The sequence below is a fragment of the Mustelus asterias genome, chromosome 22, assembly GCF_964213995.1.
Source record: "Mustelus asterias chromosome 22, sMusAst1.hap1.1, whole genome shotgun sequence".
Classification (NCBI taxonomy): Eukaryota; Metazoa; Chordata; class Chondrichthyes; order Carcharhiniformes; family Triakidae; genus Mustelus; species Mustelus asterias.
In genome coordinates this window covers 22,782,575-22,810,566 of record NC_135822.1, presented here as the reverse complement: position 1 = coordinate 22,810,566, position 27,992 = coordinate 22,782,575, and the positions used below count along the sequence as shown (strand labels likewise).

Sequence of the window (27,992 nt, the reverse complement as noted above, 5' to 3'; positions counted from 1 at the left end):
GGTGCGGATTTGGGAGGTTCCGCCAGGGGGAGCCGCTGAGCTGCTGGGAGGTTCCGCCAGGGGGAGCCGCTGGTGCGGATTTGGGAGGTTCCGCCAGGGGGAGCCGCTGAGCTGTTGGGAGGTTCCGCCAGGGGGAGCCGCTGGTGCGGATTGGGGAGGCGCCGCCAGGGGGAGCCGCTGGTGCGGATTGGGGAAGCGCCGCCAGGGGGAGCCGCTGAGTTGCTGGGAGGTTCCGCCAGGGGGAGCCGCTGAGCCGCAGCCCGGACGGGTTTCGCTGTTGCACCAGGTCGGGGCCCGTGGCCGCCATATTAGCGCCGCCGCCCGGGGAGCGGCTCCATTGACACGGGACAGGAGCGGGTGGCGAAGGGTCGCTGGAGGAAGCTCGGCGCAGCTGCTCGGCCAGGCTCCGGGGTCCCGTTCCGAAGGCGCTGGATCGGGGTTCATGTCGAGGTAAAAGGCCGGGGGGTCGGGGAGGGCAGCGGCCGGGATCCGGGGCCTGGGCCTGCGGAGAGAGCTCCTGGAGCAGGCCCCGGCTCCTCAGGCCGCCCGGGGCCCGGGGCTGGGATCACTGGGAGCGGGGAGGGGGATCCGGCTCCCCCCGGGGAAGAAACTTCCCCCATTTTAAATAGATTTGTGAAAGGTCGCAGCCTGACATTCCCCCCAAACCCATCCCAATCCCATCCCATCCCAATCCCAAATCCATCCCAATCCCACCCAACACCTGCCCCCAATCCCACCCAACACCTGCCCCCAATCCCATCCCAAATCCAACCCAATATCTCCCCCCAATCCCAAAACCATCGTAATCCCAAACCCATCCCAACACCCCCCCCCCCCACCCCCATCCCAATACCCCCCCCCCACCCCCATCCCAATACCCCCCCCCCCCACCCCCATCCCAATCCCCCCCCCCCCACCCCCATCCCAATCCCCCCCCCCCCACCCCCATCCCAATCCCCCCCCCCCCACCCCCATCCCAATCCCCCCCCCCCCACCCCCATCCCAATCCCCCCCCCCCACCCCCATCCCAATCACATCCCAACACCTCCCCATAATCCCAAAACCACATCAACCAGGGGTTGGCAAGCTCTCTGAGGTGCATTGACATAGCGCCTTTTATACCACTGGGCTTTACAAACACTCTTATGATGTGGCAGCCAATTTGTGCACAGCAAGCTCCCACAACATCAATGTTATCTGTCTCTGTGCTGTTCGTAGAGGGATAAATATTGGCCAGGACACTGCGGAGAAGGCCCCTGTCCTCGTCTGAAATAGTGCTGTGTGATCGACAGAGTCTCCTTAAGACGGCTCAGCCGAAAGGCAGCATCTCCAACAGTGCTGCACTCCCTGTGCTGCGCCGAGTGTCGGCCTGGATTTCTGCACTCCAGCCTCGTGAAGTGGGACCTGAACCCACAGCCTTTTGTCTTGAGAGGTGGATGTGTTTGTTACCAACTGATCCGCTGCTGATTGCTTGGCTAAGCTTTGTGAGAGCCTTTGTACAGGCGTTAGAATCCATGGTGATCTTGGTGTAAGTGAGGTATTGGCTGAGAGGAAAAGCTGCCAAGTATTCATCAAGGCAATGATACTGGGCAGGAGCGCTGAATGGAGTGAGTTGGGGTTTGGTGCTGGGGCTTTGCTGTTTCTGGTGGATGTAACGTGCATTTGGAAACAGTATTTTGGACCAATTTATAAATATCAAGTTTGAAAGTTGGTGGGAAAGATTGGGCAGGCAGCAGAGTCTGATGCACTCCGCAGAAAATGATTAAGAGATAGGGCCGAGGACTTGAAGGGAAACCATGTTAAAGGTCGGTGCAATTGGAATTGTAATTAGAGCAAGCAACATTAAAAGAGGGAGAGTTCACAAGCTCAGGATGTGGACAATGTGCCAAGTCACTGGTTCTAGTCTGTCTTGAACATTGTACAGCTCTGGACACCATACGAGAAATTTGGAGGGAGGGTGACTAAGTTCACAAAGTGAGATCTGAGAAAAGGCAAGTTGCTGTATTTATTGAAAATAAGATGTCTTGGGGTAGATCTTGAGATATTTGATTGCAGTTTTGACTTCAGCTGAATAATTACCAGATTTAACAACCTGGCCTGTACATTAACATGTGGTTTCGTGATTGAACCGGGTCAGATCAGGCACCAGGAGGGTTGTCGAGAACTATTTTCTGCTGTCCTGTTTGGGACAGGCTGATTAGAATAGTTGATAATATTTCAGTGCATTGAAACGATCTGGAAACCACCTTGAAAAACAATTTCCTCGTACACCGCCTTACGTGTTTGGATTTCAGACAGATGATTTTGCATCATTTCTTTTTTTAATTTATGGGATGTGAGTGTCGCTGGCAAGGCCAGCATTTATTGTCCATCCCTTGTTGCCCTTGAGAAGGTGGTGGTGAGCTGCCTTATTGAGACGCTGCAGTCTGAGGTGTAGGTACATCACAGCGCTGTTGGGGAGGGAGTTCCAGGATTTTGACCCAGCGGCAGTGAAGTAACGGTGATATATTTCCATGTCAGGATGGTGAGCAGCTTGGAAGGGAACTTCTTGGTGGTGGCGTTCCCTGTATCTGTTGCCCTTGTCCTAGATGGTAGTGGTCGTGCTGTACATTGGCTGGGCACCTTTGTACTTGATGAAACTGAGAATCTGTTCTGTTCACGGGTAACACATAGAGGCTCTCAAGCAATATTGACAGGTTAAGTAAGTAGGCGACAGGGTGCCAGATGAAGTGCAATGTGGGGAATGTGAGGTTATTCACTTTGGCCAGAAGGATAGAAAAATAATATTTTTAAAAAGTCATGAAACTTATAAATATTGTTCAAAAGGACTTGGATATACTCCTGTAAAAAAACATAAAATTAGCATGCAGGAACAGCAAGCAATTATGAAGGCAAATGCTATCCTGGCCTCTATTACAAGGAGTACAAGAATAAGGAAGTGTTGCTACGGTTGTACAGGGCTTTGCTGAAACCACACTTTGTTCATCTCCATTTTTAAGGACGGACATACCTGGATGTTGTGGATGTGCCATCATTAAATATACTTGAGGGTGACAGATTTTCCGTTTCAAGGAAGCGAGGGGTATGGGGAGCGGATGGGAAAGTGGAGTTGAAAGCGGAGATCACCCATGATCGTATTGAATGGTGGAACAGAATTGATGGGCCGAGTGGTCTACTCCTGTTTCTTATATCCCCTCACAGCTTTATCTAATTGTTGTCACGCTTTTAAAGATTTGTATCTCCGAACTCTCCTGTCTCGTTATCATTTAGTCTACTTAATAACCTTGCCAAATTGCACCATCTCACGCACTTGGCATTAAATATTATCCACCATCTCTTTGTCCAGCCTCCTCACCTATCTCCTGAGACTGTTGTCTGTGCTTACCCGTGCATGGGCTGTGAATGTTAGGTTTGTGGCCCATACACTGAGACCAGGAAATCTTTTAGATGAACGGTGGCCTTGGTTTCCTTGGAAGAGCATCAGTGTTCATATCCCAAATCTGTACTGAAGTCACGACTGTCTTGATGAATGTTAATTATTTGCTATACAGTATTTTGGCACCTAAAGCTTACCTCCTAACAATATTAAGCTGACAGGCCTGTGGTTACCAGTCTATCGCTTTTTGACAAAAGTGATGCTTGTACAGTCTCGAAGAGCTGTGTGAAAACCTCCATATCAGATACTGTTTGAATGTTTAGTTCACTTTTAACTTTGAGCCAACAGCAGGAATGTTGCTTCCTCTTTTAATTTGAATTCCCCCAATTTCTTTTGCACTTATTTTTTATCTATAGTTATCCTATCTGACTGTTCCAATAACTTCTCTTGGACCTGTCCGTTTCCACTCTCACGCTGGCATGTGCAAATCCAAGTAAAGTACTTTTTCCACAATAAGATGTTTTACTCACCTGTGTTACCAAAATTGCCATGTTCCTTCCTTCATATTTTCTCTTCACCTTTCTAATCGTTTTGGCCCCGCTATGTTTCCTGCATTCCAGAAGTTTTTTGTGTTGTTAGCCTCAGGTTTGGCTTAATACACATTTTTAATTCTTATTTTAATTTGAGTTTTCACGTCCGATGAACTCCAGCTTCTGTTGCACCATCTTGTACATTGTCTTCAATTTCTTACCCGTTGGGATTTTTATCTCATTGAAATTTTATTTTTGCAAAAGTATACTTTATCCATAAAATATCTGGTTGAACATTACAAACATTTGAAAGCAACCATCACAGTGCAATAGTATTCAGGTTTTCGACATAGGCCATGTTGCACTCTGAGGTGCTTTAATACAATTGTGATACGTGTAATATTCATTGTATACATTCAACGTGAGTCATACTGCTTGCGAGGTTTGACACAATTTCCAGACCTTTGGCGCACTATGGCTGAAAGGTCATAGATTGTGATCTTTCATCATGGTGCCTCTGCGGGGGCTGCCCAAGCTTTAGTGCCCCCCCCCCCAGCACATAGTTCTGGACTGTGGAATATGCCAACAATGCAACACTCAGCTGAGGACATCTCCTTGCACCAGAAGACATGTTTTGGGCAGACCAAAGAGCATCTTTCACTGGGCAGCAGTTGGTGTTTGTCTCTGTGTGTCCCTGGGAACAGCCCGTGAAGCACAGAGTCTTGCGTCACAGAACTGCTCAGGATGAACCTCAACAGAAACCAGCACAATTTTCATTTTTCCAGCAAAGTACAATTATCTTTGACTGCTTCCATTAATTTATCAAATGCTGGTGGCTGTTTACAGAGCTCTCCCATCCTTGCGTTACTGGCTGCGTCCATATTATTTCCTGAAACTTGCATCATTGCTGTTGAGACGAAAAATTAACTGTTCTCAAAAGCAGTCATGGAGATATTGTAGAAACCCCTCACCTTCATTGCCCTTTCCCTTGCTCTTACCTCAGTCTATCTTTGAATAATTAAAGTCACATTATTATGGCCCTGTTATTCCTTTGTTTTTTATTCTCTAATTTGTCTAAGTATCTCCTGCTTGCCTTCAGGCGATGTGTATGTGTGCATTAGAGTATGAGTTCCCTTACCTAACCAAATAGGTTCAGGGCTTCCATTATCTTTATGCTGTCATGAAATCCTTAATTAATGTTGTTGTCCCTTCTCTTTCCCAACTGTCTTGCACGTTTCCCTCTTGGATATTTCCTAAGCAGGAACATTTAGCTCCCAGTCCTGCCCTAACTTAAGTTGCCTCTCTGTTAATGCTGTTGAGTGTTTTTAGTGTTCCAAATAGACTGACATGAAAGGAGGGTAGGTGGTCAAAATGGAGAATACTTTATAGAGTGTGTCCAAAAACGCTTTGGAAACCCGTAAGTTTCAAGGCCAACAAGGAGTGAAGCATTGCTGATTTTAATAGAGAAGTGAGGCTGGGTAAATAACTCTTCTGAGACCAATTGAGAATTAACCGTAGCATCATCGGATTCAGAGTTTTAAAAAACGGGCAAAGAAAGGCAGTAAAGCCAGAGATACTTGGTTGAAAAAGGGCAAAATTCAGGGAGGTTAAATTGGATCTGGCTCAAATTAAGCCAGATGGGTAATTTAACAAACAGGATGTGTGATCAACAGCGGGAAATCTTCAAATAATCCACAAAATTCAGGTAAACACAAACGGGCAGAGTTCAGTGGAAAAATAAATGAGAAATAAACAAACTGGGTAAATACGTAGAAACAGGGCTGACTTATTAAAGAAAATCATAGGGGAATACAGCAAAGGGAGGAGATTAGAGGAGGAGCAAGAAGAAATATCAACTAGGATAGCAGGTAACAAAACATTAATGAGGGTTGCTAGAAGCAAGTTTAAAATGTTGGACGAATAATTAGGGAAAGGGTAAGACTGCTCACGGAGGAAGAGGGAAATCCAGTTTTAAAGGGCGGGGGGCAGAGCCAGTGAATACTTGATGCCAGTTTTTTAATAAGATGAGAATGTAGAGCTGTCAGAGCAACAAACCCGATGAAAAAACTGCTTCCGAAGCAAGTGAGTGGAGGACAAAGTGGACCAGTCACCAGGCTCTGACACACACCCAAGGCTATAGAAGGAACTCGATAGCAGAGGTTCTGACTACCGTTTTCCAATCTTCCTTAGATGTGCAAATTGCGCCATGGACTTAACCAAAGTAACACCTCTGCTCAAGAAGGGAGAGGAGGCTAAACCAGGTAATTACAGACCAGGTAGTCTCAACACCAGTTGTGGCACACACTTAGAATCCATACTCCCAGATAAAATGTGTTAGCATCTGGAAATGTATGGATTGACAAAGAGCAGTGAGCACAGGCTGGTAGAAGCAAGCCATGTTTGGCAGATTTAAAAGTCTCAGTTTGGATTGGCAAAGTGAATGTAATGGATATACTTTCAGAAAGCATTTGATGAGGTAGCCCAGGATACAGGTATATGAAGATGACAAGAAACATAGCGTTAGTTATAATGTGTATTACCTACATTGGAGATGAGTCGAAAATGGTACATCCCAGGGTCACTGCTCAGCACCGTCTCCTGAATATCTATGATTTGGACTTGGGCATAGGAAGAATTGGATGGGAACTGCAAGGAAAATGGTTACAAACAGCGAAGCCGATGCTGTAAGATTTGAGGAGGATGATATGGCGGAATACACTCTCATGCCAACTATCATTTCATTGCAGGTGAAACAAAAGGAAGTAAGAAAGCTGTGTGGTGGTTTGGCCACAGTTAAATGTTCTGTCCTCTTTTGGGCCTGCTTTTCTAGGAAGAACATTAAAACCTTAGAAAGCATACATTATACCAGGAGTGGAAAATAATTTGGTTTTTTTTGGAGGGGTAGTGTGCATGTGTGCAGACATTGGGACTACTTGCATTTGAGTAGAGCATGGAGATTTTCAAAGAATGATACAATACAGTAGGAGACCTTTCGGCCCATCGTGCTTGGACTGGCCGTTTGGTGGAACTATCCAGTTAATCCATGCTCTTTCCCCATAGCCCTGTTCTTTAAACAAAACCTTTCAAGTATTTGAAAATATAAATAAAAATTGAAGTATTGAAATTATGATTGTTTCCAACCACCTTTTAGGGCAATGCGTGTCAGATCACAGCAACTCACTGTACACTCTGGCTCTTTTTGCCTGTTAACTTGAACTGCCTCCTCTAGTTATTGACCCTTCTACCACTGGCAACAGTCTCTCCTTATTTTGAAAATCTGTGAAATTGTTTAGCCTCTACTCTGAGGAGGACAGGCCCAGCTTCTCCAGTCTCTCCATGTCACTGAAATCCCCATTCTGGCACCATTCTAGTCGATTGTTTCTGCACTCTCTTCAAGGCCTGAACATCCTCTGCAAAGTGCACTGTCAAGAACTGCTCTAACTGAGACCTAACCAGTGTTTTATCCAGATTTAGAATAAGATCCTCACTTTTGTACTCTCTATCTCCGTTAATAGTGAAGCCCCGTGTGTTCTTCTAATCCCGACACCTTCATAAGATTTGTGTTTGTACGTTCACTCACCCAGCACTACCACTCCCCGCCTGCCGCTTTAACATTTCCTCAACTCATTCTTCGGTATCGACAGTAAATTTTGCTTGCCGTATGTCTGCCCATTTCACCAATCACTGTCCTGAAGTTTGTTACTGTCCTTCTCATGATTTACCACATCACTAGTATGGAAGAAATAAAATGGTCCTGCAAAAAGCAGTTACGAGAATTGGACAGGATCCCAAGGGTAGTAATGCCCAGATTACTCCTCCTCCGTGTACTTTATCGTGTCTTCAGTACATCAGTGCTTCACTTCCAATGACTTTTTGAACTGAAGCCCATTGACAAATGGAATTACTATTGAGTTCTGTCCTATCAGTTCTTAATGAAGACCCAGTGTAGTCACCTTGTCTGGAACCGACCTTGTGTATATTCCTTGGAGAAATATTTTGGCAATCCTGTTTTAATTCCTTCTGAGCTGAATCTAATAATACAAAATATACACTTTAAAAAAATTTTGACTGCTTAGTGATTTTTCTTTTTAACTTAGATGAGCAACAACAGTAACAAGCGAGCTCCAACAACAGCCACACAGAGACTGAAGCAGGATTATCTTCGAATAAAGAAAGACCCAGTGCCTTATATCTGTGCTGAACCTCTCCCATCGAATATTCTTGAATGGTAAGTGCACATAGCGTTAAGAAATTCGCTTGACTAATTGTGTGTACATATCTCAACATCACACCGGTTAAAGATGAGGGAGCTGATTCAGCCAATCTTGGTTGACCAGGGCTGCAGAAAGATCCTACAGTCCAATCCACAATGCGCTTCCAGTTGGTCCTTAATTCATTCATGACTTCGCTCCTCCCTACCATCATGAGTCCATGAGAGTCCATTCCCTATATTGATCACTTGTGAGGATCTTCTAAAACTAAATTTGCCTTTACTGAATTGAACATGTGGCCCCGTATCCAATTGAACTATTTTTCCAACTTTTCCGATATATTTGCAATCATAAACATCTCGAAGATAACCTCCTTTCAGAGCTGGGGAGTGGAATTTTCTCCAGAATTTTTCCTCCTAATTTAAAACTTTTAACACCAGGGGACTGCCATGTTGTTGTCCTCTTAACTCCCATGCTAGAAGAACACCAATAGGGTTCAGCACATGAGATGTGGGCTGTCTAAAGCACAGTTTGGTGCTCGTTCTCATATTTAGGCTGTACTATTTTAGTCCTTATTGTTGATTGCTTTGTTGCATCTGCTGATTGTCAAATCCAGTGAGCCTTCTGAGGCTTTTTCCAACTTCATCTGTAGCTAATTTTAATTCCTTCCGTTGGTTCTTTACAATTTGTGCTTCGTTTTCACTTATTCCCTCGTGATGCTTAAATCTTCCTTGTGAAAGCAGTGCAGCCCGCCCGCAGTTTCTGCCGTACTGATGTCGACATTGTCTGCAGACGAATTACTGTGACACACTTTTGTTGCTTTGCTCCAATTTTATACAAAAAAAATCGATCCTGTAACTATGGGCACTGAGCAAAATAAACCACCCAACTGAACCAATCTCATTCCTAAAGATAAATTCTAAATCCTTTTGACTGGGACAGATTGGAACTGATTCTGAGAAGTGCTGAAATTCTATGATTGATGGAAGCTGAACCTATCAAATTGAATAAAATCCTTTTTCAAAAATCTTTCACCATTTTACATTCCCCATTTGACTAAACGGTTCAAAATAAAGCTGCTTTCTGAGATTTGAGTATGTTTTGATTTTGCCTAGTGCTGTCGCTGAGTTCATCGAAATTTTCTTCCTTTAATGAGGTTTGCCAGTAATAAACTTCATTTATTTAGTATTAGTGTCACAAGTAGGCTTACATTAACACTGCAATGAAGTTACTGTGAAAATCCCCAAGTCGCCACACTCCAGCATCTGTTGGGTACACTGAGGGAGAATTGAGCATGGCCAATCCACCTAACCAGCCTATCTTTCGGACTGTGGGAGGAAACTGGAGCATCTGGAGGAAACCCACGCAGACACGGGGAGAACGTGCAGATTCCGCACAGACAACGACCCAAGCTGGGAATTGAACCGGGGTCCCTGGCGCTGTGTGGCAGCAGTGCTAACCACTGTGCCACCGTGTCGCCCTTGTGAGTCATGAGTTTGCAAGCTGTTTTATGAAGCTCTGCTGCTGTTGATGACGACTGTTTTGTGAATGCCCAGTTTTTGGGCTACTGAATCGCAGAATTGTTACGGCGCAGGAGGAGATCATTTCATAAAATCATAGAATCCTACAGTGCAGAAGGAGGCCATTCGGCCCATCGAGTCTGCACCAACCATAATCCCACCCAGACCCTATCCCCGTAACCCCACATGTTTGCCCTAGCTAGTCCACCTGACACGAAGGGGCAATTTAGCATGGCCAATCCACCTAACCGCACATCTTTGGACTGTGGGAGGAAACTGGAGCACCCGGAGGAAACCCACGCAGACACGGGGAGAATGTGCAAACTGCACACAGTGACCCAAGCCGGGAATCGAACCCGGGTCGCTGGCGCTGAGAGGCAACAGTGCTAACCACCGTGCCACCCATTTGGCCCATTTATATCTGCACCAGCTGCCCAAATGAGCAACTCGCCACGTGCCATTCCCTCTCCTTCTCCGCATAACCTTGCACATTCTTCTTTCCTACAATTCACGCGCATTTATTGGAGGAACAGCTGACCAGCTTCCTTCAAGATCTTTGTCTGAAATGTGAGGGTGGGTTGTCTGCTGCTAATTATTGAGAGGCTAGGAAGTCACTGTTCTGATTCTAAGCAAGGTGATGCCAATGTGCTCGCTTGGAGGGGTCTCTATGGAATTTCCCACGTGTTTAGTGAGTTTGTTTGTGGCTTTGAGAGGGGTAGGGCCGATTGTGTGTTATGATGGAGCTAATGGAATTGTCGGGAAGTTTCACTGAGGGCCAACTCCCACGCTGCCATGTCATTGTTTATCCAAGGTGCAAAGAATGTTCATGTTCTGTTTGCTTTGCTAATTTCAGCCAGGCTGTTTCTGTATTAAAGGGAACCCAGTGAAAAATGATGACTTATGACATTTAGTTTTATATCTAATTCTCAGTAGAACTCCAGGCACGGTATTTATTGCCCAAGGCCACCTTTCGAAGGCTTTAGCGGTGTAACTGGAATCTTGTAAGCAACTTAGCCGTGTGTATGTGATATAAATTTCCACTTGCGCTGTACAGTAATTTTCCCGTTATTCCCTTTCTATGAATTTGTTTATTGGTGTAGTGGCTTAGCGTGGGCAAAACGGTTTTGTGTTGTTAAATGTTTTTGCCTGGAACGACAGAAGCAGTAGGGAATCCTGCTCCATCACAAGCGGTTTGAGATGAGTTGCCTTCCCTGAATCCGTGTTGTCCCATAGAAATGACTTGAATGGTCTCATTTTTTTAGTCCTGTTTTATCGTTTGATATAAGCTGGTTGGTGCGCAGCTTGCTGCGTTTCCCTTTCTGACTGGCGTGTGCTTTGGGTGTTCCATGGTTGGGTGCAAATGGCTAAATTTAAATTTGTCTCTCTGGTTCCGTGTTAAAAGTTTTAAGTATTATTGTCTAATTAGTTATCCTCTGAAAATCAAATGCAATGTGCAATTTTCCAAAATCTGTTTTTGGCCAAGTGCTGATTTTCAACGAAGAGGCCTTTTGGTGCAGGTTAATGTACTCCGTGTGTTTATTTACTGGAGAAAACCAATTGAAATACACATGTACGCATTGCAAATGTGGTTATTGCGATCACATGCCCAATGACGGAATCTATTATCTCCTGTTTACTGGTCAAAATTATCCAAGTTTAAAGATTTTATTTATTAGTTACAAGTAAGGTGTACAGTAACACTGCAATGAAGTTATTATGAAATTCCCCTAGTCACCACAGTCCGGCGCCTGTTCGGGTCAATGCGCCTAACCAGCACATCTTTCAGAACGTGGGAGGAAACTGGAGCACCCGGAGGAAACCCACGCAGACACGGGGAGAACGTGCAAACTCCACACAGACGGTGACCCAAGCCGGGAATTGAACCCGGGTCCCCGGCATTGTGAGACAGCAGTGCTAACCACTGCGCCGCCCTGGCTCCCAATTCACAACCTTCACTAGTCGCTAATGTGTTGGACTGGTCGAGGCTGCAGCTCCTCACTGTTGCAGTGGGTAAAATGGCATTGTTTGTTTCTGGAAACTGTTGTCAAGCCACTTACAAAGGGAAACAATATCAGGAAAGAAGCTGCAGCCTTGAGAAGTTACACATTCTGTTTTGATTCTCCACTCTCAACAGCAACCTCTTCCACTTTTATGTTCGGGTATAAAAATGTTAGTCAGAGGTTTAAAAATGGCTATTACAAGTTATAACGGCTTTCGAAACACCGTGTGATTGTTCCAGAATGCAGCCAAATTGTTGTGTTATTAGATTGCAAAATAACCAAGTCTCTACTAAATTTGAGGACAATGGCCTTTTTCAAGATGCCATGTGTGGATAATTATGGATCCCTTAACATTTGCCATCTCTTTCTAGGCATTACGTGGTACGAGGTCCTGAGAAAACACCTTATGAGGGTATGTATTGACATTGCTGTGTTTTCTGATTTGATAATTGGCTGATCTATTGCCATTCTATTCGATTTATCATATTCTTTAGTCCTGTTTGTCGTCATAAACTGGTTGCTGCACGACTTGGTAAATAAATACCTTTCTGACTGATATGTAGTTTTGTTATTCTACAGTTCAGCAGTATTGACAACATTTAAATTTGCGTTTCTTAATAGTTCTGACTCAAAGTTTTAAGTACTATCGTTTAATATTTTACTCTCCAGTATCAACTGAAATGTACAAGTTGGGTGTTAGGTTTTTTTTCCCCCATCAACAAAATTTTACAGAACATTTGAGGTATGGACAAAGAACATTGCCACGGTAGTGGTACTTTAAAAAATTTCCATTAGTGAATGAAAAATCCTGACTTCATTAAACTTTTACTCTAATATTGCTGCCCTGCTGGCTAAAGGTGGAGCTAAGGAAACTGTGACTGGTTTCAAAGCAGAGACTTATCAAGTGTCTGCCAATAAAATTTTCTGAAGACTAGTGTATCTCCCAAGTTATGCAGCAGAGGTTGGGCAGTAAGTGGGCCCGCAGGGCGGGTGTGGATAGGAAGCGCGTGGGCGAAGGAAGAGGCCATCACATACCTGGAGGGCAGGTGCCCTGAGGAGAGAGTCACCGGTTGGGATGTAGAGGGATTTCTAGTAAAAGGACAGGTTGGGCTGTTGTGGGCCTCAACCGGGATATTGGGTTCATGTCACACTATCTGTAACCCCCACAGAGTTTCACTGGCTGTCTTGTCTGGAGACAATACACATCTTTTTAGCCTGTCTTGATGCTCTCTCCACTCACATTGTTTTGTTTCTTAAAGACTTGATTAGTTGTAAGTATTTGCATTCCAACCATTATTCATGTAAATTGAGTCTGTGTCGTTATATGCTCTGTTTGTGAACAGAATTCCCACTCACCTGAAGAAGGGGCTTGCAGCTCCGAAAGCTTGTGTGGCTTTTGCTACCGAATAAACCTGTTGGACTTTAACCTGGTGTTGTTAAACTTCTTACTGTGGGAATAAGTTACAGCTTTGAATTACTCCGTTTTGTTGTAAATCAAATTTTACCTTTTTAAAGTTTATTTATTAGTTACAAGTAAGGCTGGAAACCATAAATAACGCAAGAAGTTACTGTGAAATTCCCCTAGTCGCCACAGTCTGGCACCTGTTCGGGTCAATGCACCTAACTAGCATGTCTTTCAGAATCTGGGAGGAAACCCATGCAGACGTGGAGAGAACGTGCAAACTCCACACAAACAGTGACCCAAGCCGGGAATCAAACCCGGGTCCCTGGCACTGTGAGGCAGCAGTGTTAACCACTGTGCTACCCAGTGCCTGGGCTGCAAGGCAGGACCTGTCGGTTAAGACTGCAGCTTTCATTTTTGTTAACATGTTTTTTTATAGTATGCAGAGTGAACCAATCAGAAAATTGGGTCATGAGGCTTCTTCACAAATATTGTATAGACATATGACCTCAAACTTACATTTTGAGTAATGGATATGAAATCAAGCCTTTCCAGGGAGTTACTTGTAGACCACTTACTTCAGTCTTCAGCCTTCAGTCTCACTGTAGAAATATATATGCCAATTTGTTCTGATTGTGCACCTCATTCATCACATGGACTACAATGTATTGTTCTTACAAAATGTTTTAGCTGTGTGCGTGCGTGTTTAGATGAAAGGATTTACACGAATGTATGTGCCTAACCGGCTGCAGGTGGATGCCAGCGAAACCGATTCTTGTGGATAAATTTAAAGACCAAACAAGTGATGAATAGTTTACGACTGAGATCGAGGATGTTCATCTGAGTGAATGCTCAATGGGAAATATTCAAAGTATGGTTTGGTGTCTCTGTTGAATATGAGGCATGGGGAGAAGGTTAGGGGTTGATGGGAGAGGAAAGCTCTCTAATAGCTCCGTGGATTGAGATGAAAGAAAACAGAAGAGATTTGCTTCACAATTTTAAAACGGGTGATTTCAAAAGTCATTGCAATACAAACCAATATTTACATCTGCAGACGTTCTGTGAACTTACAGTACTGATCCTATAATCATCAACAGAACCTTGTTTGAAGTGTGAAAGTATAGTGTTGACTCTACCAGTCGCACATTTAACCACGTGCAATTCTCAGTTGCTGAAGTTAAAATTCATTCTAATATGAAAACAAAATGCTGGAAATATTCAGCAGGTCCGACAGCATCGAGAGAGAGAGAAATAGAGTTAACGTTTTAGGTCAACAGCTTGTTGTTCACTCTCCACAGGTTCCGCCAGACCTGCTCAGTGTTTCCAGCATTTCTGTTCCTACTTCAGATTTCCAGCATCTGCAGTATTTTGCTAAAATTCTTTCTGCTCCACTTTTGACAAGATCAAAGTCATTGTGCAGTGAGGAGTGCTACATTTCAATCTTTGACTGCAGAATGTGTGAAAGTGAATTCTAATACTGCTCTTTGTTTTCTGTTTAAATCTAGGCGGTCTTTATCATGGGAAGCTAGTTTTCCCCAGAGAATTTCCCTTTAAACCCCCTAGTATTTATATGATTACACCAAATGGTCGATTCAAATGCAATACGCGGTAAGAGATTTTGTGCTCTCTGTAGATTTAAAACTTTTATTAGTCATGTCAAAGTAAAATAACTTTTAAATGTAAATGTTTATCTCCAGTTTTTGTAATGTATTCTTTTTATAAAATGTTTTAGCTGTGAGGGGAGAAAAGTCTCTCCTTAAGTGAAAGAAGTCACATGAATGTATGTGCCATTAACAAATGCATTAGTTTTTATTAGTGTCATAAGTAGGCTTACGTTAAGACTGCAGTGAAGTTACTGTGAAAATCCCCTAGTCACCACACTCCGGCGCCTGTTTGGGTACACTGAGGGAGGATTTAGCATGGCCAATGCACCTAACCTGCACATCTTTGGACTGTGGGAGGAAACCAGAGCACCCAGAGGAAACCCAAGCAGACACAGAAAGAACGTGCAGAAACCGCATAGACAGTGACCCAAGCACGGGAATTGAACCCGGGTCCCTGATCCTGTGAGGCAGCAGTGCTAACCATGGTGCCACTATAGTCGTTCTGTCGTTGTCAATTTTTTCCTCCAGGTTCTACCTTGCATTATTCACATTGATACAACACTTGCATTTGCTGTGTTTATGCAAAAATGAATCATAAGATTTCCAGTTTCTGACACAAAGTAGTCCTCAAACCCTACAAATGGTCTCGGCCAATCTCGTGGAGCATTGATAACTAACAATTTGAATAATAGTTTCAAAGTTGGAACAAGTTCAAAGCATTTAACCAATGCTGCTAGAAATATTTGTAATTTTTAAAAACATTCTTTTGAATGACTTGGACAGTATATAATAGTGAGCATGAAGGAGTCTTTCCAAGCATCATTTTTTGCCACATCATCAGCCATAGAAGATGTCCATGTTATAATTCAGACATTCTCCAAGCACTCTTTCCCTGCTGTCAACACAAGCTCTTCTGTAATCTCTCTTCTGATTTTTAAAAATTCATTCATGGGACATGGGCACAGCTGGCTGGCCAGCATTTATTGCCCATCCCTAGTTGCCCAAAGGCAGTTGAGAGTCAACCACATTGCTGTGATTCTGGAGTCATATGTAGGGCTAGACTGGGTAAGGGTGGCAGATTCCCTTCCCTAAAGGATATTAGTGAGCCAGAAGGGTTTTTCTGGCAATTGACAATAGTTTCATGGTCATCAGTAGCTTCTAAATTCCAGAGATTTTTTATTGAATTCAAACTCCATCTGCTGCCGTGGCGGGATTCGAACCCGGGTCCCCAGAACATTAGCTGTGTTTCTGGATTAATAGTCTAGTGATAATACCAGTAGGCTATCGCCTCCCCATCTGATGAACCAAATAATTTCCTGATGTGGAAAGTACCTAGTATATTCCTGCTGATAAGTTCCTCCTTCTACTGATAGGCTGACTGGGAATGTTGCACGATGCTTCATATTCTCCTGAGCTTTCTGACTGACTAATCTTTGACAGACCATAATTTCCTGAGCTATAAATTAGGTTTCTAAAGAAGTGAAATCAAGTAGGAGCAAAAACAAACTGGTTGATTTTACTAGATCACATTAAATAATTTCTCTCCGGTAATGCAGCTCTACTTCTAGTGTTTCAAAACTATAACGCACATAAGCTGCAACACGTCAGTGAGGAAAAGCTTGTATGTTAACTTAAATAATCAGATCGTCTGACTAGCCCCAGCTTGTCCATGTTTGGCAAGATGGAAGTTTGTTCAACCTTGAGTTGGGACCCAAAATACGCCTTTTCTTTATTTGAAAATGGGAATCAAGATCAAGTTTTTCACACATTCAAACACATCAAGTCACAAATAGGTTTTAAAGCCATGCGGTCTGCTTGATGTAGGGTTTTCCCATTAACCCTGTGAAACAGGATAAATTCTCTCCAGGGAACAATAGTTTTATATCCTCTGTCAGACTGCAACTTCTGGAGTGATTAACAACCTTTTTGCAGATTGGTGAACAGTATTAGTTGTTTCTAACCCCTCTGCCATTCATTAGTCTATTTAACCCACGTAACTTGGCTGTATTTTGAAGTGGTGTCAATGTGAGTTCATTATAATTGCAGCCAGGCTGATTTCAGCGGGCCATAACAAATTTAAAGTCTTCCTTGGTAAGCTTACTACCAAAGTCCTATTTTTAAAAAAAAGTTTTAAAAGATGGGGAGGCAGTGGCGTAGTGGTATTGTCGCTGGTCTAGTAATCCAGAGACTCCGGTTAATGTTCTGAGGACCTGGGTTTGAATCCCACCATAGCAGATGGTGAAATTTGAATTCAATAAAAAATATCTGGAATTAAACGTCTAAGGATGATCATAAAAACCCATCTGGTTCACTAATGTCCTTGAGGGAAGGAAACCCACTGTCCTTATCCAGTCTGAGCTACGTGTGACTTTTTTCTTTGTTCTTTAGAGGGATATAGTCCCCAGAAAGGCAGGGGGTTTTAGTTCAGTCGGGCAGCATGGTCGGTGCAGGCTTGGAGGGCCGAAGGGCCTGTTCGTGTGCTGAAATTTTCTTTGTTCTTTGTATTCCTTTATTATTTGAAACTGGACTGCTTTCTAATCAGCCATTGAAACCCAGTTTGTTCCTAACACCATTCCAAATCTCACTGAAGCTACAGAGAGGTGCAGCATGGTGGCACAGTGGCTAGCACTGCTGCCTCACAGCACTAGGGACCCAGGTTCAATTCCAGCCTTGGGACACTGTGCAGAGTTTGCCCATTCTCGCCATGTCTGCGTGGGTTTCTTCTGGGGTGTTCCGGTTTCCTCCCACAGTCCAAAGATGTGCAGGTTGGGTTGATTGGCCATGTTAAATTGCCCCCTTAGAGTCGGTGGGGGGTTAGCTGGGTAAATACTTGGGGTTATAGGGATAGGGCCTGGGTGGGATTGTTGCTGGTGCAGGCTCAATGGGCCGAATGGCCTCCTCCTGCACTGTAGGGATTCTAGATGAATCACTTGCCAAAGAGAAAATGGAGACCAAGTTACTCCAAGATGCAGATCACCTTGCAGTGGTTTACTGTAGGGTAACAATGACCACCAGGGAAGTCAGAGGGTGGCTTTTCAGGTTCTTCCAGTGATAATCCATGTGGCAATAGCAAAGGTCAACCATAAAACACTGAATTAAGGTGTACTGTCTTTTGAGGGAGAAATAGAATGGAGGAGCGGAAAATATGGAAAATAATGAATGCAACATTTTAATGGACATAACTTTTAGAAATTCTTTGGGTTTGGGTTCAGTGCCCTGGTGTGTGCCCTCGGGGGAATTGTGAATGGGGAGATGAGAGGATAGAAGAGCGGAGCAAGCTGTCGACTGTTTTGTTTGTCACAGTCGCTGAGCAGAGACCAGTGAAGTACACTGAATGTCCTTCACTGTTACCCAGTCAAACTCCTGGAGTTCCCTCCCTAACCGTACTGTGCTTGTACCTATTTTTAAATAAAAATGGTGTGAGCTTTTCCTCGGGCACGAGTCCGACTCCTGAGCATTACCAAAGTTTGGAAATAGATTTGAAAGGAGAGGCTTTTATACCTACCTGTGTTGTCTTAGTTTCACACTTTCAACTTAACTGCGTTTTCTTTGATCAGAACATCACGTTTAACGAGCAAATATTTACACATCTTGTAATGGCTTTAATCAAGATTCTAAGTTACTTTCACTTTTGATCAGTTTAATCATCATTTGCTATTCTTGTTAATGTATAAATGTTACCTGTCGTAATTAGTCTATTGTGTTCTGCTGAGTTAAAACAAAATAGCAGCAAGCTGTGAACTCTGAATGGAATGCTCTCTTATTTATCACAAAGTTAGAAGTCCAGTTGTAATGCCATTTTCCCAAACAAAAGGCTCATTGTTGGCAGTTTATTTTGCAGCTCCAGCTGTTCCAATCATATAATTCCTTGATCCACATTTGCATGTTTAGTATTAATATTTCCCAAGGCATCGACTCCACTGTTTCCCATTTTCCTCTAGGCACCCAAATCCTTTCAGACACAGCTTCTCTAATTTTTTTTTTAACACCCTTTGCAAATAGCTTGTTACAGCCTTGGCAGTTCTGTAGTTTTGTAAAGTGATTGCCGATGCTTTTATTCAGCAGTTTGATCATTCATTCACAGCCGCCAGACTTTTGCAGAAGTATTATAAAACAGCACCGAATAACCTGTGATGGCAAAGAAACAGCCTTTGAAGAGTCATCTGTGTCATTGTTGTAATGGTCGCATGTGACACGTGCACCATAGATTTATAATCTGGGGACCTGCGTATTCTGCCAAAGATATATGATCTTCAGTATTTTTGCCTGATCTCCCAGAAACAACAAACATAACTTGAAATTACCATATTCCCCCAGTTGTTTAAAATCTTTTTAATTAGAACTCCTGTTTTAAGTGCCTGTGTCTTTAATGCACTTACCTTCAGCTGGCCTATTAGAAGTCATAAATGAACAATCCCTATTGTGGAGCAAGGTACTCTCTCAAACTTTTATCCATTAAAATATTGTGTTATTTTCCATGTTTCTGGTTCTTAGGTTTGCGGCACGGTAGCACAGTGGTTAGCACTGCTGCCTCACAGCGCCAGGGACCCGGGTTCGATTCCTGGCTTGGGTCACTGTCTGTGTGGAGTTTGCACGTTCTCCTTGCGTTTGCGTGGGTTTCCTCCAGGTGCTGCGGTTTCTTCCCACAGTCCGAAAGACATGCTGGTTAGGTGCTTTAGCCATGCTAAATTCTCCCTCAGTGTACCCGAACAGGCGATTAGGGGATTTTCACAGTAACTTCATTGCAGTGTTAATGTAAGCCTGCTTGTGACTAATAAATAAACTTTACTTTTACTCTGTTCATCCCTCGAATTCCAGTACACCTTTCCTTAATCAAGGAGCTTTAGAGCTGATCTTCCATTAACTTTGCTCAGACTCGGTCACTGGAAGGTGCTGAAGTGCTGCTCCCTTGCCTCCCTGTGTGGAGTTATATCATTGATTCTCTGGATCCCTAGCTGAGATCACGATCTCACTGTGAGAGATCATCGACTGGCATCCAGTGGTCTTGTTAAGCAGTGCCTTAAAAGAAACACCTTTTAAATTGCTTGAGAAATCCCAAAGGAAAATACATTCTGAATGATTCATTGCCTAAAATGCACTGGTGAAAATCTGATTTACCAGTTCATTGATTTGGGATGTCTGTGGGCAAAAGTTGTATGAATCTTGTTGGAAAAAGTAAACATAATTTCAGTGAAGTTCTTTGCCTTGCAGGTTATGTCTTTCAATCACTGATTTCCATCCAGATACTTGGAACCCAGCCTGGTCTGTCTCGACAATCCTGACAGGTCTCCTTAGCTTCATGGTAGAGAAAGGGCCTACACTGGGTAGTATTGAAACTTCAGAATATACAGTGAGTTCCTTCCATTCATTACTAAAGAGAAGATGTTTCATTAGCGTGCTGTAGATTTTGTTTTGAGCTTTGAACTGAATGATGTTTTGTGCCTTTCGAGTTTTAATCCTCGCCCACTCCACCTTCCTTTTCTTAGAGTCTCCCATTCTCCTGTAACAGGAGGTAAGGACAGTCTGTCTCAAATTACTTTCTCTGTATTGATCATAACTCTCCCCAGTCAGAGCAAGGCCTAATTCAATTGAAGTGCCTTGTTTTTGATGAACTGGGGGGAAAAAACTGACTTAAAGCAAGTGGGTTTAGATGGCTGGCAGCTCTGGAAGTTTATCCAGCTGTTTTCAGCTGCTCAACTGCTGAAGGTAGTGCCCTATAAAATCTTTTTTCGAACGGAGCAAAGAAGAATAAATTAGTACCCCTTGTTTTCCAAGTCTGTGTACATTTTGGTTTTTTAATGCTCAATCAACATTCTGCCCTCTGCAGTTTGAAGTTTAAAACTCTGCTCATATTCTCACTCACACCATGACCCGCTCACCCGTCATCCCTATGCTCTTTGTTTCACATTTTGTTTTCTTTATTCTTTCATGGGATGGGGGCACCCCCGGCAAAGCCAACATTTGTTCCTCAGCCCTAATTGCCCTTGAAATGGGTGGCTTGCTCGGCCATTTCATTTGAGAGAGCAGTTAAGAGTCAACCACATTGCTATTGGTCTGGAGTCACATGTAGGCCAGACCAGATAAGGATGGTGAATTCCTTTCCTAAAGGTGTATATTTGAACCTGAACCTTATTTCCTGTCTAGGTTAGGTGGATTAGCCATAGATTGTGTGGATAGGGTAAGGGGGGTGGACCTGGGTAAGATGCTCTTTTGGAGAGTTGGTGCAGACTTGATGGGCTGAATGGCCTCCTGTATGATAGGCACTCTATGGTTCTAATGGCATCATTAAAGCATCATATTGCCAGTATTTTGTTGATGCAATGTTTTAACCTTCATATACCTAGTGCTTTGTTTATTTGAGAAACTAGTTTCCACATCGTTTTCAAATGCACCTAAAACATAATGTTGAATACTAAAAAAATCACGAGTTGAACATCTGTAGTGGACTATTTTAAACTCGAGTAGAGTTATAGGGTGGTGGAAAGTGTGGTGGCACGGGGAGGCAGATGAGTTGAGGAGGAGTGAGAAGACATTAGAAGGAGGATCACGGGTAAAAATCTTGCTTGGGAGCAACAGGATTTGAGGTCCACAGTCTAACTGGGGTGGAGTGCAGGAATAAACAGCTAGTTGGTGTAAGTAAGGGTTTACATACTCTGGTGGTAGGAGGGGTTAGTGGTGTATGGAGTTGAAATTGGGTCTGAGGGGGCAGGGCGGATGCTGAGGTCAATGTCTTTGTGTGGGAGAGCTGGTGGTGGAAATGAAACCACAGGACTATAGAAATGTGATGGCATGGAAAGAGGCCATTCAGTCCATCTTGCCTGTGCTGGCCAAAAGAGAGAGGGGAAGAAAAGAAACTAGCCGGTCATTTTAATCCCACTTTCCAGCACCTGGTCCTTAGTCTCGCAGGTTACAGCACTTCAGATACAGGTCCAGGTACCTTTTTTAAATGAATTGGGTGTTTTGTCTCAACCACCAACTCGGGCAGTGAATTCCAGATGCCCACGACCCAGTGAGTGAAAAAGCTTTTCCTCATGTCCCCTCTAAACCGTCTACCGATCACCTTAAATTTATGCCCCTGGTAATTGACTCCTCAACTAAGGGGAACAGGTCTTTCCTGTCTGCCCTATTTAGGTCCCCCATAATTTGCATGGGTGAAACCATGATCAGGCAGGGGACAAGGCTAGCCCATTGCACTGGGGGTGTGCTGACACCTGTGATGGTGGTTTCCCTAAGCTAGGGCCTAGTAAAGGATCAGGGTAGCCAATGAGGTTAAACTGAGGCTTTAACTGACGCAATTTTTCAAAGCCACCTAGGCCTTTTGAGAGGGTGCAGTTCCTCATCCTGTCAACTTTGATTTTTTTTTTGATCCAGCTCAAGATGGGACGCAGAGTCTTGTCAGCTTGGATCTGGTTTATCCCTAATCTGGGGACCATGATTGGACTTCATTTTAATTGGCTTTTTTGATTAGAATTAAAGTACCAAAAGGTACTAATTTTAAAAAAAATTAGGTCTACTGTTACCCTTTCTGTTCCAAGGCAAACAACCCTAGTCTATCCAATCTTTACTCATATCTGCAACGTTCAAGCCCTGACAACATTCTTATTATCTCCTTTAATTATGATCTTGTAATATGGTGGGCAGAACTGTGTACACACTTCCAGCTGTGGCCTAACCAGCATTTTATACAGTTCCATCATTAAGTCCCTGCTTTTGTATTCCAAACCTCATCCCATAAAGGAAAACATTCTATATGCTTCCGTTGCCACCTTATCCACCTGTCCCATCACCTTCAGGGATCCGTACACATGCACTCCAAGGTCTCTCAATTCCTTTGCCCCTCTCCGTGTCCTGCTGCTTACTGTGCATTCCCTCGCTTTGTTTGCCCTCCCCAAAAATTTGCACTGGTTGTATTGAGATCTGAAAATGAACGTGGTGCAGAGGCAGTTGAAGTGGCGCAAACCTGTGTACTGTGGGGAGGAAGTGTTGAGGACTGAAATTTAGCTTTGTGCAAGAGGTGTCAGTTTTTATAAATTGTTTTGGCTTCTCATTTGAGTGAGGAAGCATCGGATATTAGATTCAACTCTCATTGTGATCAAATGGTCATGGTTTGTGCATTCCTGGTCGAATGTTGAGAGCACTCATTTTTAATAGATAATGTGCAATGAATAATGCGATTTAAAAAAAAAGAACTTTTGGTACAAAAGATTTTACTACAGTCTGTGAATATCTGAATTGCCTTTATAAATTCTGAAACGTTTTATTTTAATTGACCATTCATATTGTCTTGTGACAGTTTGATCCTTGAATGAATCCAAAGTTATGCTAATATTTTGAATCTTTACCTCAACAGAAAAGGCAACTTGCTGCCCAAAGCAGTGCTTTTAACCTAAAGGATAAAGTGTTTTGTGAGCTCTTTCCCGATTTAGTGGAGGTAAGTGTCCCTAAGCTTTCGGGACGAACAGCATGACGAATGCATCGCCCAAACAGATCAGTCATTTTGTAATCAGAATCTGCTGATATCGTAGATAGTGGAAATAATGAAAAGCAATGAAGCCAGGAAGTATTGAGATCCTTTAGTTGACTCGGCAAGTTGTAGCAGGTTTCACTTAGTGTGACTGGACACAAAATAATCCTTAGAATGCAAGCAGAAATCAGAAGAGAGGTTGGATGTTAATAGAACATGAGTGGCGTTTGTTGATCAAGAAGATTTGGAGGTCGTTGCAGATGAGCCTATGAAGCTATCATCACCATGTGTAACTTACCTAAATAAAGGTGATTAAACTACAGGATCACTATAATTGAAGAATAGTCCACGTCCTAAGAGATTGTTACTGCATCTGATGTTGGTTACTCCTGCATTTGGCATTCTATGGGGAAATCTGGCCACCTAACTATAGGAAAGCCTTCATTGGCTGTAGCCAGTTTTTGAATAACTTTCCCGTCTAGCATTGGTGAGCGGCTCCTGATGTCGACATTCCTAAATTAAGTTTTAAAAATGTATTTATTAGTGGTACAAGTAGGCTTACGTTAACACTGCAATGAAGTTACTGTGAAAATCCCCTCTTCCCCCCCCCCCCCCCCCCCCCCCGTCGCCACACTCCGGCGCCTGTTCAGGTACACTGAGGGAGAATTTAGCACGGCCAATGCACCTAACCAGCATGTCTTTCGGACTGTGGGAGGAAACCGGAACACCTGGAGGAAACCCACGCAGACACAGGGAGAACGTGCAGACTCCACACAGACAGTGACCCGAAGCCGGATTCGAACCATTCTGTGTGTGGCCCACGAGACATTTTGTTGACCGCTGCCCATGCACAGGGTTGCCACATTCCGCTGATTTCTGTCTGCGTAATTATTTTCCCACCAGCATAACTGAGGTGAAACAAATGTAAAGCAAGGGCAAGTGAGATACGTGCTGATTGCTCACAACATTGACTGTGAGAGCCGTGTGCTCTGTGTCCAAAATGTGAATATTTCTCTTGTTTTTACCATTTTGAAGTTGATTATAGAATAAAATCCCTACAGTGCAGAAAGAGGCCACTCGGCCCATCGAGTCTGTACCGACCACAATCCCACCCAGACCCTATTCCCGTAACGCCACATATTTACCCTGTTAATCCCTCTGATATTAGGGTCGATTTAGCATGGCTATTCAACCTAACCCGCATATCTTTGGACTGTGGGAGGAAACCGGAGCACCCGGAAAAAACCCACGCAGACAAGGGGAGAACGTGCAGACAGTGACCCGAAGCCGGATTTGAACCCAGGTCCCTGGCGCTGTGAGGCAGCAGTGCTAACCACTATGCTGCCCCCTAGTGATCATTCTATTAATAAAGAAATAAGCATTTTCTATAATTTATGAAATATTCTGCATGTGTTAAATGTATTTAATCTTACTCATGGGGCCATATTAGTGAACAAGCCTGATTTCAATCTTGCGGCCCACTGATGGAGGAGGGCCACTCATGGCTCACTCACTAGCTGAGGTTGCCTATCACTGATAAGACATTGAGTCAATATTTTTGTTAGAAGAACAATCATGAGGTGACAGTAGGATTGAGAGCAGACAGTGCAGGGCAAAGGAGAAGGTTCCCAGTAAAGTAGATTTCAACGACCGTTTTATTCTCTCATCTCTAGGAAATAAAGGAAAAGCAACGAGCACAGGAGGAACTAAGTAACAGGGCTCAGGCCCTGCCTCTCCCAGATGTTATCCCCGATGGTGAAGTGCACCAAAATGGTATGCCGCTTCTTAACGGCCATGCAGTACTACCGGCTGCCAACCACCAAGGCCTTCAGCAGGCCAACCGAAACCATGGACTCCTAGGGGGAGCTTTAGCAAACTTGTTCGTCATTGTTGGTTTTGCAGCCTTTGCCTACACAGTGAAGTATGTGTTACGAAGCATAGCACAAGAATAAAGCTGCTGAAGAGACCAAATCGTTGCAACCTTGCAAACAAATCGGACTCCTTTTGGGAAGACGTTGCAGAAGGGGAAGACTTAAGACTGTGCGCTGGAGTGATGTAATTAAAATTACATTTGTACATGTACAAAAAAAAGTGACCAATTAGAACCTATGGTTTTCTTTCACAGATATATGGATCAATGGAGCTAAGAAATAGTTCAAGAATATGCAAGGGTTCAGATTTACTGTGCTGGTCATGCATATTTTACAGTGGATGACCAATATTCCTCTTAATTATGGTGTATCTGAGACTAGTGCTATTTCTAAAAGGGGCATCTTTTGCAGCAGCATTTTCAGATTTTAATTGTTTACTTCACAATGATCAAAAATCTATAGCCCAACATAAATGACTTTTTAATGTATTTATATTGTATTTGAGTATATCGGAAGCATTTCTGGAATAAAAACAAAATGCAAAAGTTAAATGCTTAGCGGGATAAAACTGAGTGTGGACTTTTAAGAGCTTTTTGTTTCAGCAAAATTGGAAAGGTGAGAGTGCAGTTTTGGTCGTCCAGTGTAAAATAAGTGACCGCCCGGGAAATCCAGACCTTGTGCACATTCCGACAAACTGATTACAGGCTTTTACTCATTAGGATTTATGGGTAACCCCCTTTGGCTAAACAGTTACAGAAGCCATTATTCACGGGGAGGGTTTTTTTTGTAATTGCCCTTCATGAAGAAAAGATATGCAAACGCACCACTTGCATCGCTGGGAATAATACTTTAATGGACAATAATTTGCTGCTTAATCAGTTATTTCTGGAAGATGTTAAGTTTGCCTTTCGTCTTACCCAATATCTTTAGAATTTTCCAGTACTTTTTCCACAAAAACAAGTAAAATTTTGATGGACTTGGCAGTTGTGCACAATTGCCAGGTGATTTAACAGGACAGTCTTTGCCTCATCCTGGTTTTTATGGGTGGCATTAAAATAGGGCATTTGGAATACTGTTAAATGTCACTTGTGACAAGCAATTAGATTTTCACCTGACTGAATACACTGTCATTTTGTTAGAGTAACTTCCTGAACATAGTTATACATGTCCCACTCGGCTGTTAATCTGAAATGAGCATGTTGTGCATAATAGCAATGACTGCTTTGTAAATTGACCATCAATAAAACTTTACAGGATATATTAGTAATATCATCACTTGTCTTTTAGCGTCATTGAAATAAACTGAAAATCTTCCAGAATGTGTGACTTATTCTCCGGAGCGATTTTATTCTGAAAGTATTGAGTCGGGAAATGTTTGTCATTCATTGAGTTTCTACCGTTCGACTTTATAATGTACAAAATATTTGTCAAGCCTTTGGAAAGTGTGTTTCTTGAAAGCTGTATTGGAATTGAGAATGTGTTGGTGACTTTGTATTTTGGAATTATTGAACATTGAACAATGGAAAGAGAATGCAAATTTATTAAACTGACAAACATTCATGGTAAATTTTGCAAGGCCTCTCCGCATCATCCACAAGATTATTTTTTTTTAAAAATGTATTCCACCCCCACTTCCCCCCCCCCCAAAAATTTGTAAAGTTTGAGTGAAACTGCAAACTTCAATGTAAATTATATAATCCGGAAACCATTGATTAATTTTTGCCCAGGAAGATCTGTTTTGAAGTTTAACGAAAAGAGTTGACCTCAGTATACGGTAGGTTTATGTTCTGATCTGTTTGTTTTGAAATCAATAAATTCTTTATCACAAATGAATCTAGAAATCCAACTGATCCCTTTTGTGCCAAATTCCCCCCCCCCCCCGAACTATCATTGCTTTTACCCTCTTGAATTTGCTCATGCAGTGTCAGGAAGCAGAGGACAGTTATGGTGGGATGATTGTTTGGATTGATGGGAGTGATGTTTCCTCTGATCAGTGCTATAGACAAACAATTAGTGCACAGACAGCAGAAGAAACCACTTTGAAGTTTACTGATGAAACCAAATTAGCGACCTGGCAAATGGTGTAGGAGGAGGATGTCGACAAATGATGGACAGCGTCAATAATTCAATGTTGAGAAGTGTGTTTTGGAGGGTAAAGGTAAAAAAATTTGAAAGGGTGGAGGAATAGAGGTTTTATTAAAATCTGGAGCACGAGTTTTAAAAAAAATCAGGAAAAAGCTAAATATAATTTGAGAGGCTTTGTAGTAAATTTATAAAATGTTTATTAGTCACAAGTAGGCTTACTGCAATGAAGTTACTGTGAAAATCTGCCACACACTGGCCCCTGCTTGGGTACACTGAGGGAGAATTTAGCATAGCCAATGCACCTAACCAACAGGTCTTTTGGACTGTTGGGGGAAACTGGAGCACCCGGAGAAAATACATGCAGACACGGGGAGAACGTGCAGACTCCACACACACACTGACCTAAGCCGGGAATCAAACGCTAGGCGCTGTGAGGCAACAGTGCTAACCGTTGTGCCACCATGCCGTCCCACAGTGGTACTCTCAACACCTTAGGCAAGGGGGAATTTTGAACCATTGACAAGGTATTGTAAAACTTCAGTATTGAAAAATTAAGCATTACGGTTAAAATTGCATCTGAAAAAGAATTCACTGCAACCAATGTAGGTTAACAAGAGTTCTTAATATCTAATCAAAATAATTAAAGCTTGTTTTCTGCTGTTTAGTGAACACTATTTCTCAGCTATATCTGCAGGTTTCACAGTCCATCCCTCAGGAAGATTTCCCTGCACTGCCTGTGCTTCAGTGTCTTGTTCAGGTTAGTATGCAAGGTCAGTAATTCACAAGTAATCTTCACTCCTCTTCTGTTGCTCCAGATCAGAGTGTGCAGGTTTGATGCTGATCTGCATGGTCCCATCACGTTGCTGATTCTGTGCAATTGCAGATACACTCACCTGATTGGTTTTGTAGGCATGGCATGTTTTTGGAGT

General features: G+C 43.1%; 1 protein-coding gene across 1 annotated transcript; it reads left to right on the top strand.

Moving 5' to 3' along the window:
• The first annotated feature begins 250 nt into the window (after positions 1-250).
• Positions 251-26,824, top strand: ube2j2 (ubiquitin-conjugating enzyme E2, J2 (UBC6 homolog, yeast)). The gene is made up of 7 exons (XM_078238912.1): positions 251-450; positions 8,004-8,134; positions 12,009-12,049; positions 14,545-14,647; positions 19,855-19,993; positions 22,994-23,074; positions 24,781-26,824. Exons 2-7 carry the CDS (start codon positions 8,004-8,006, stop codon positions 25,057-25,059), a joined length of 774 nt encoding a protein of 257 aa, XP_078095038.1. The 5' UTR covers positions 251-450; the 3' UTR covers positions 25,060-26,824.
• Positions 26,825-27,992: the final 1,168 nt, after the last annotated feature.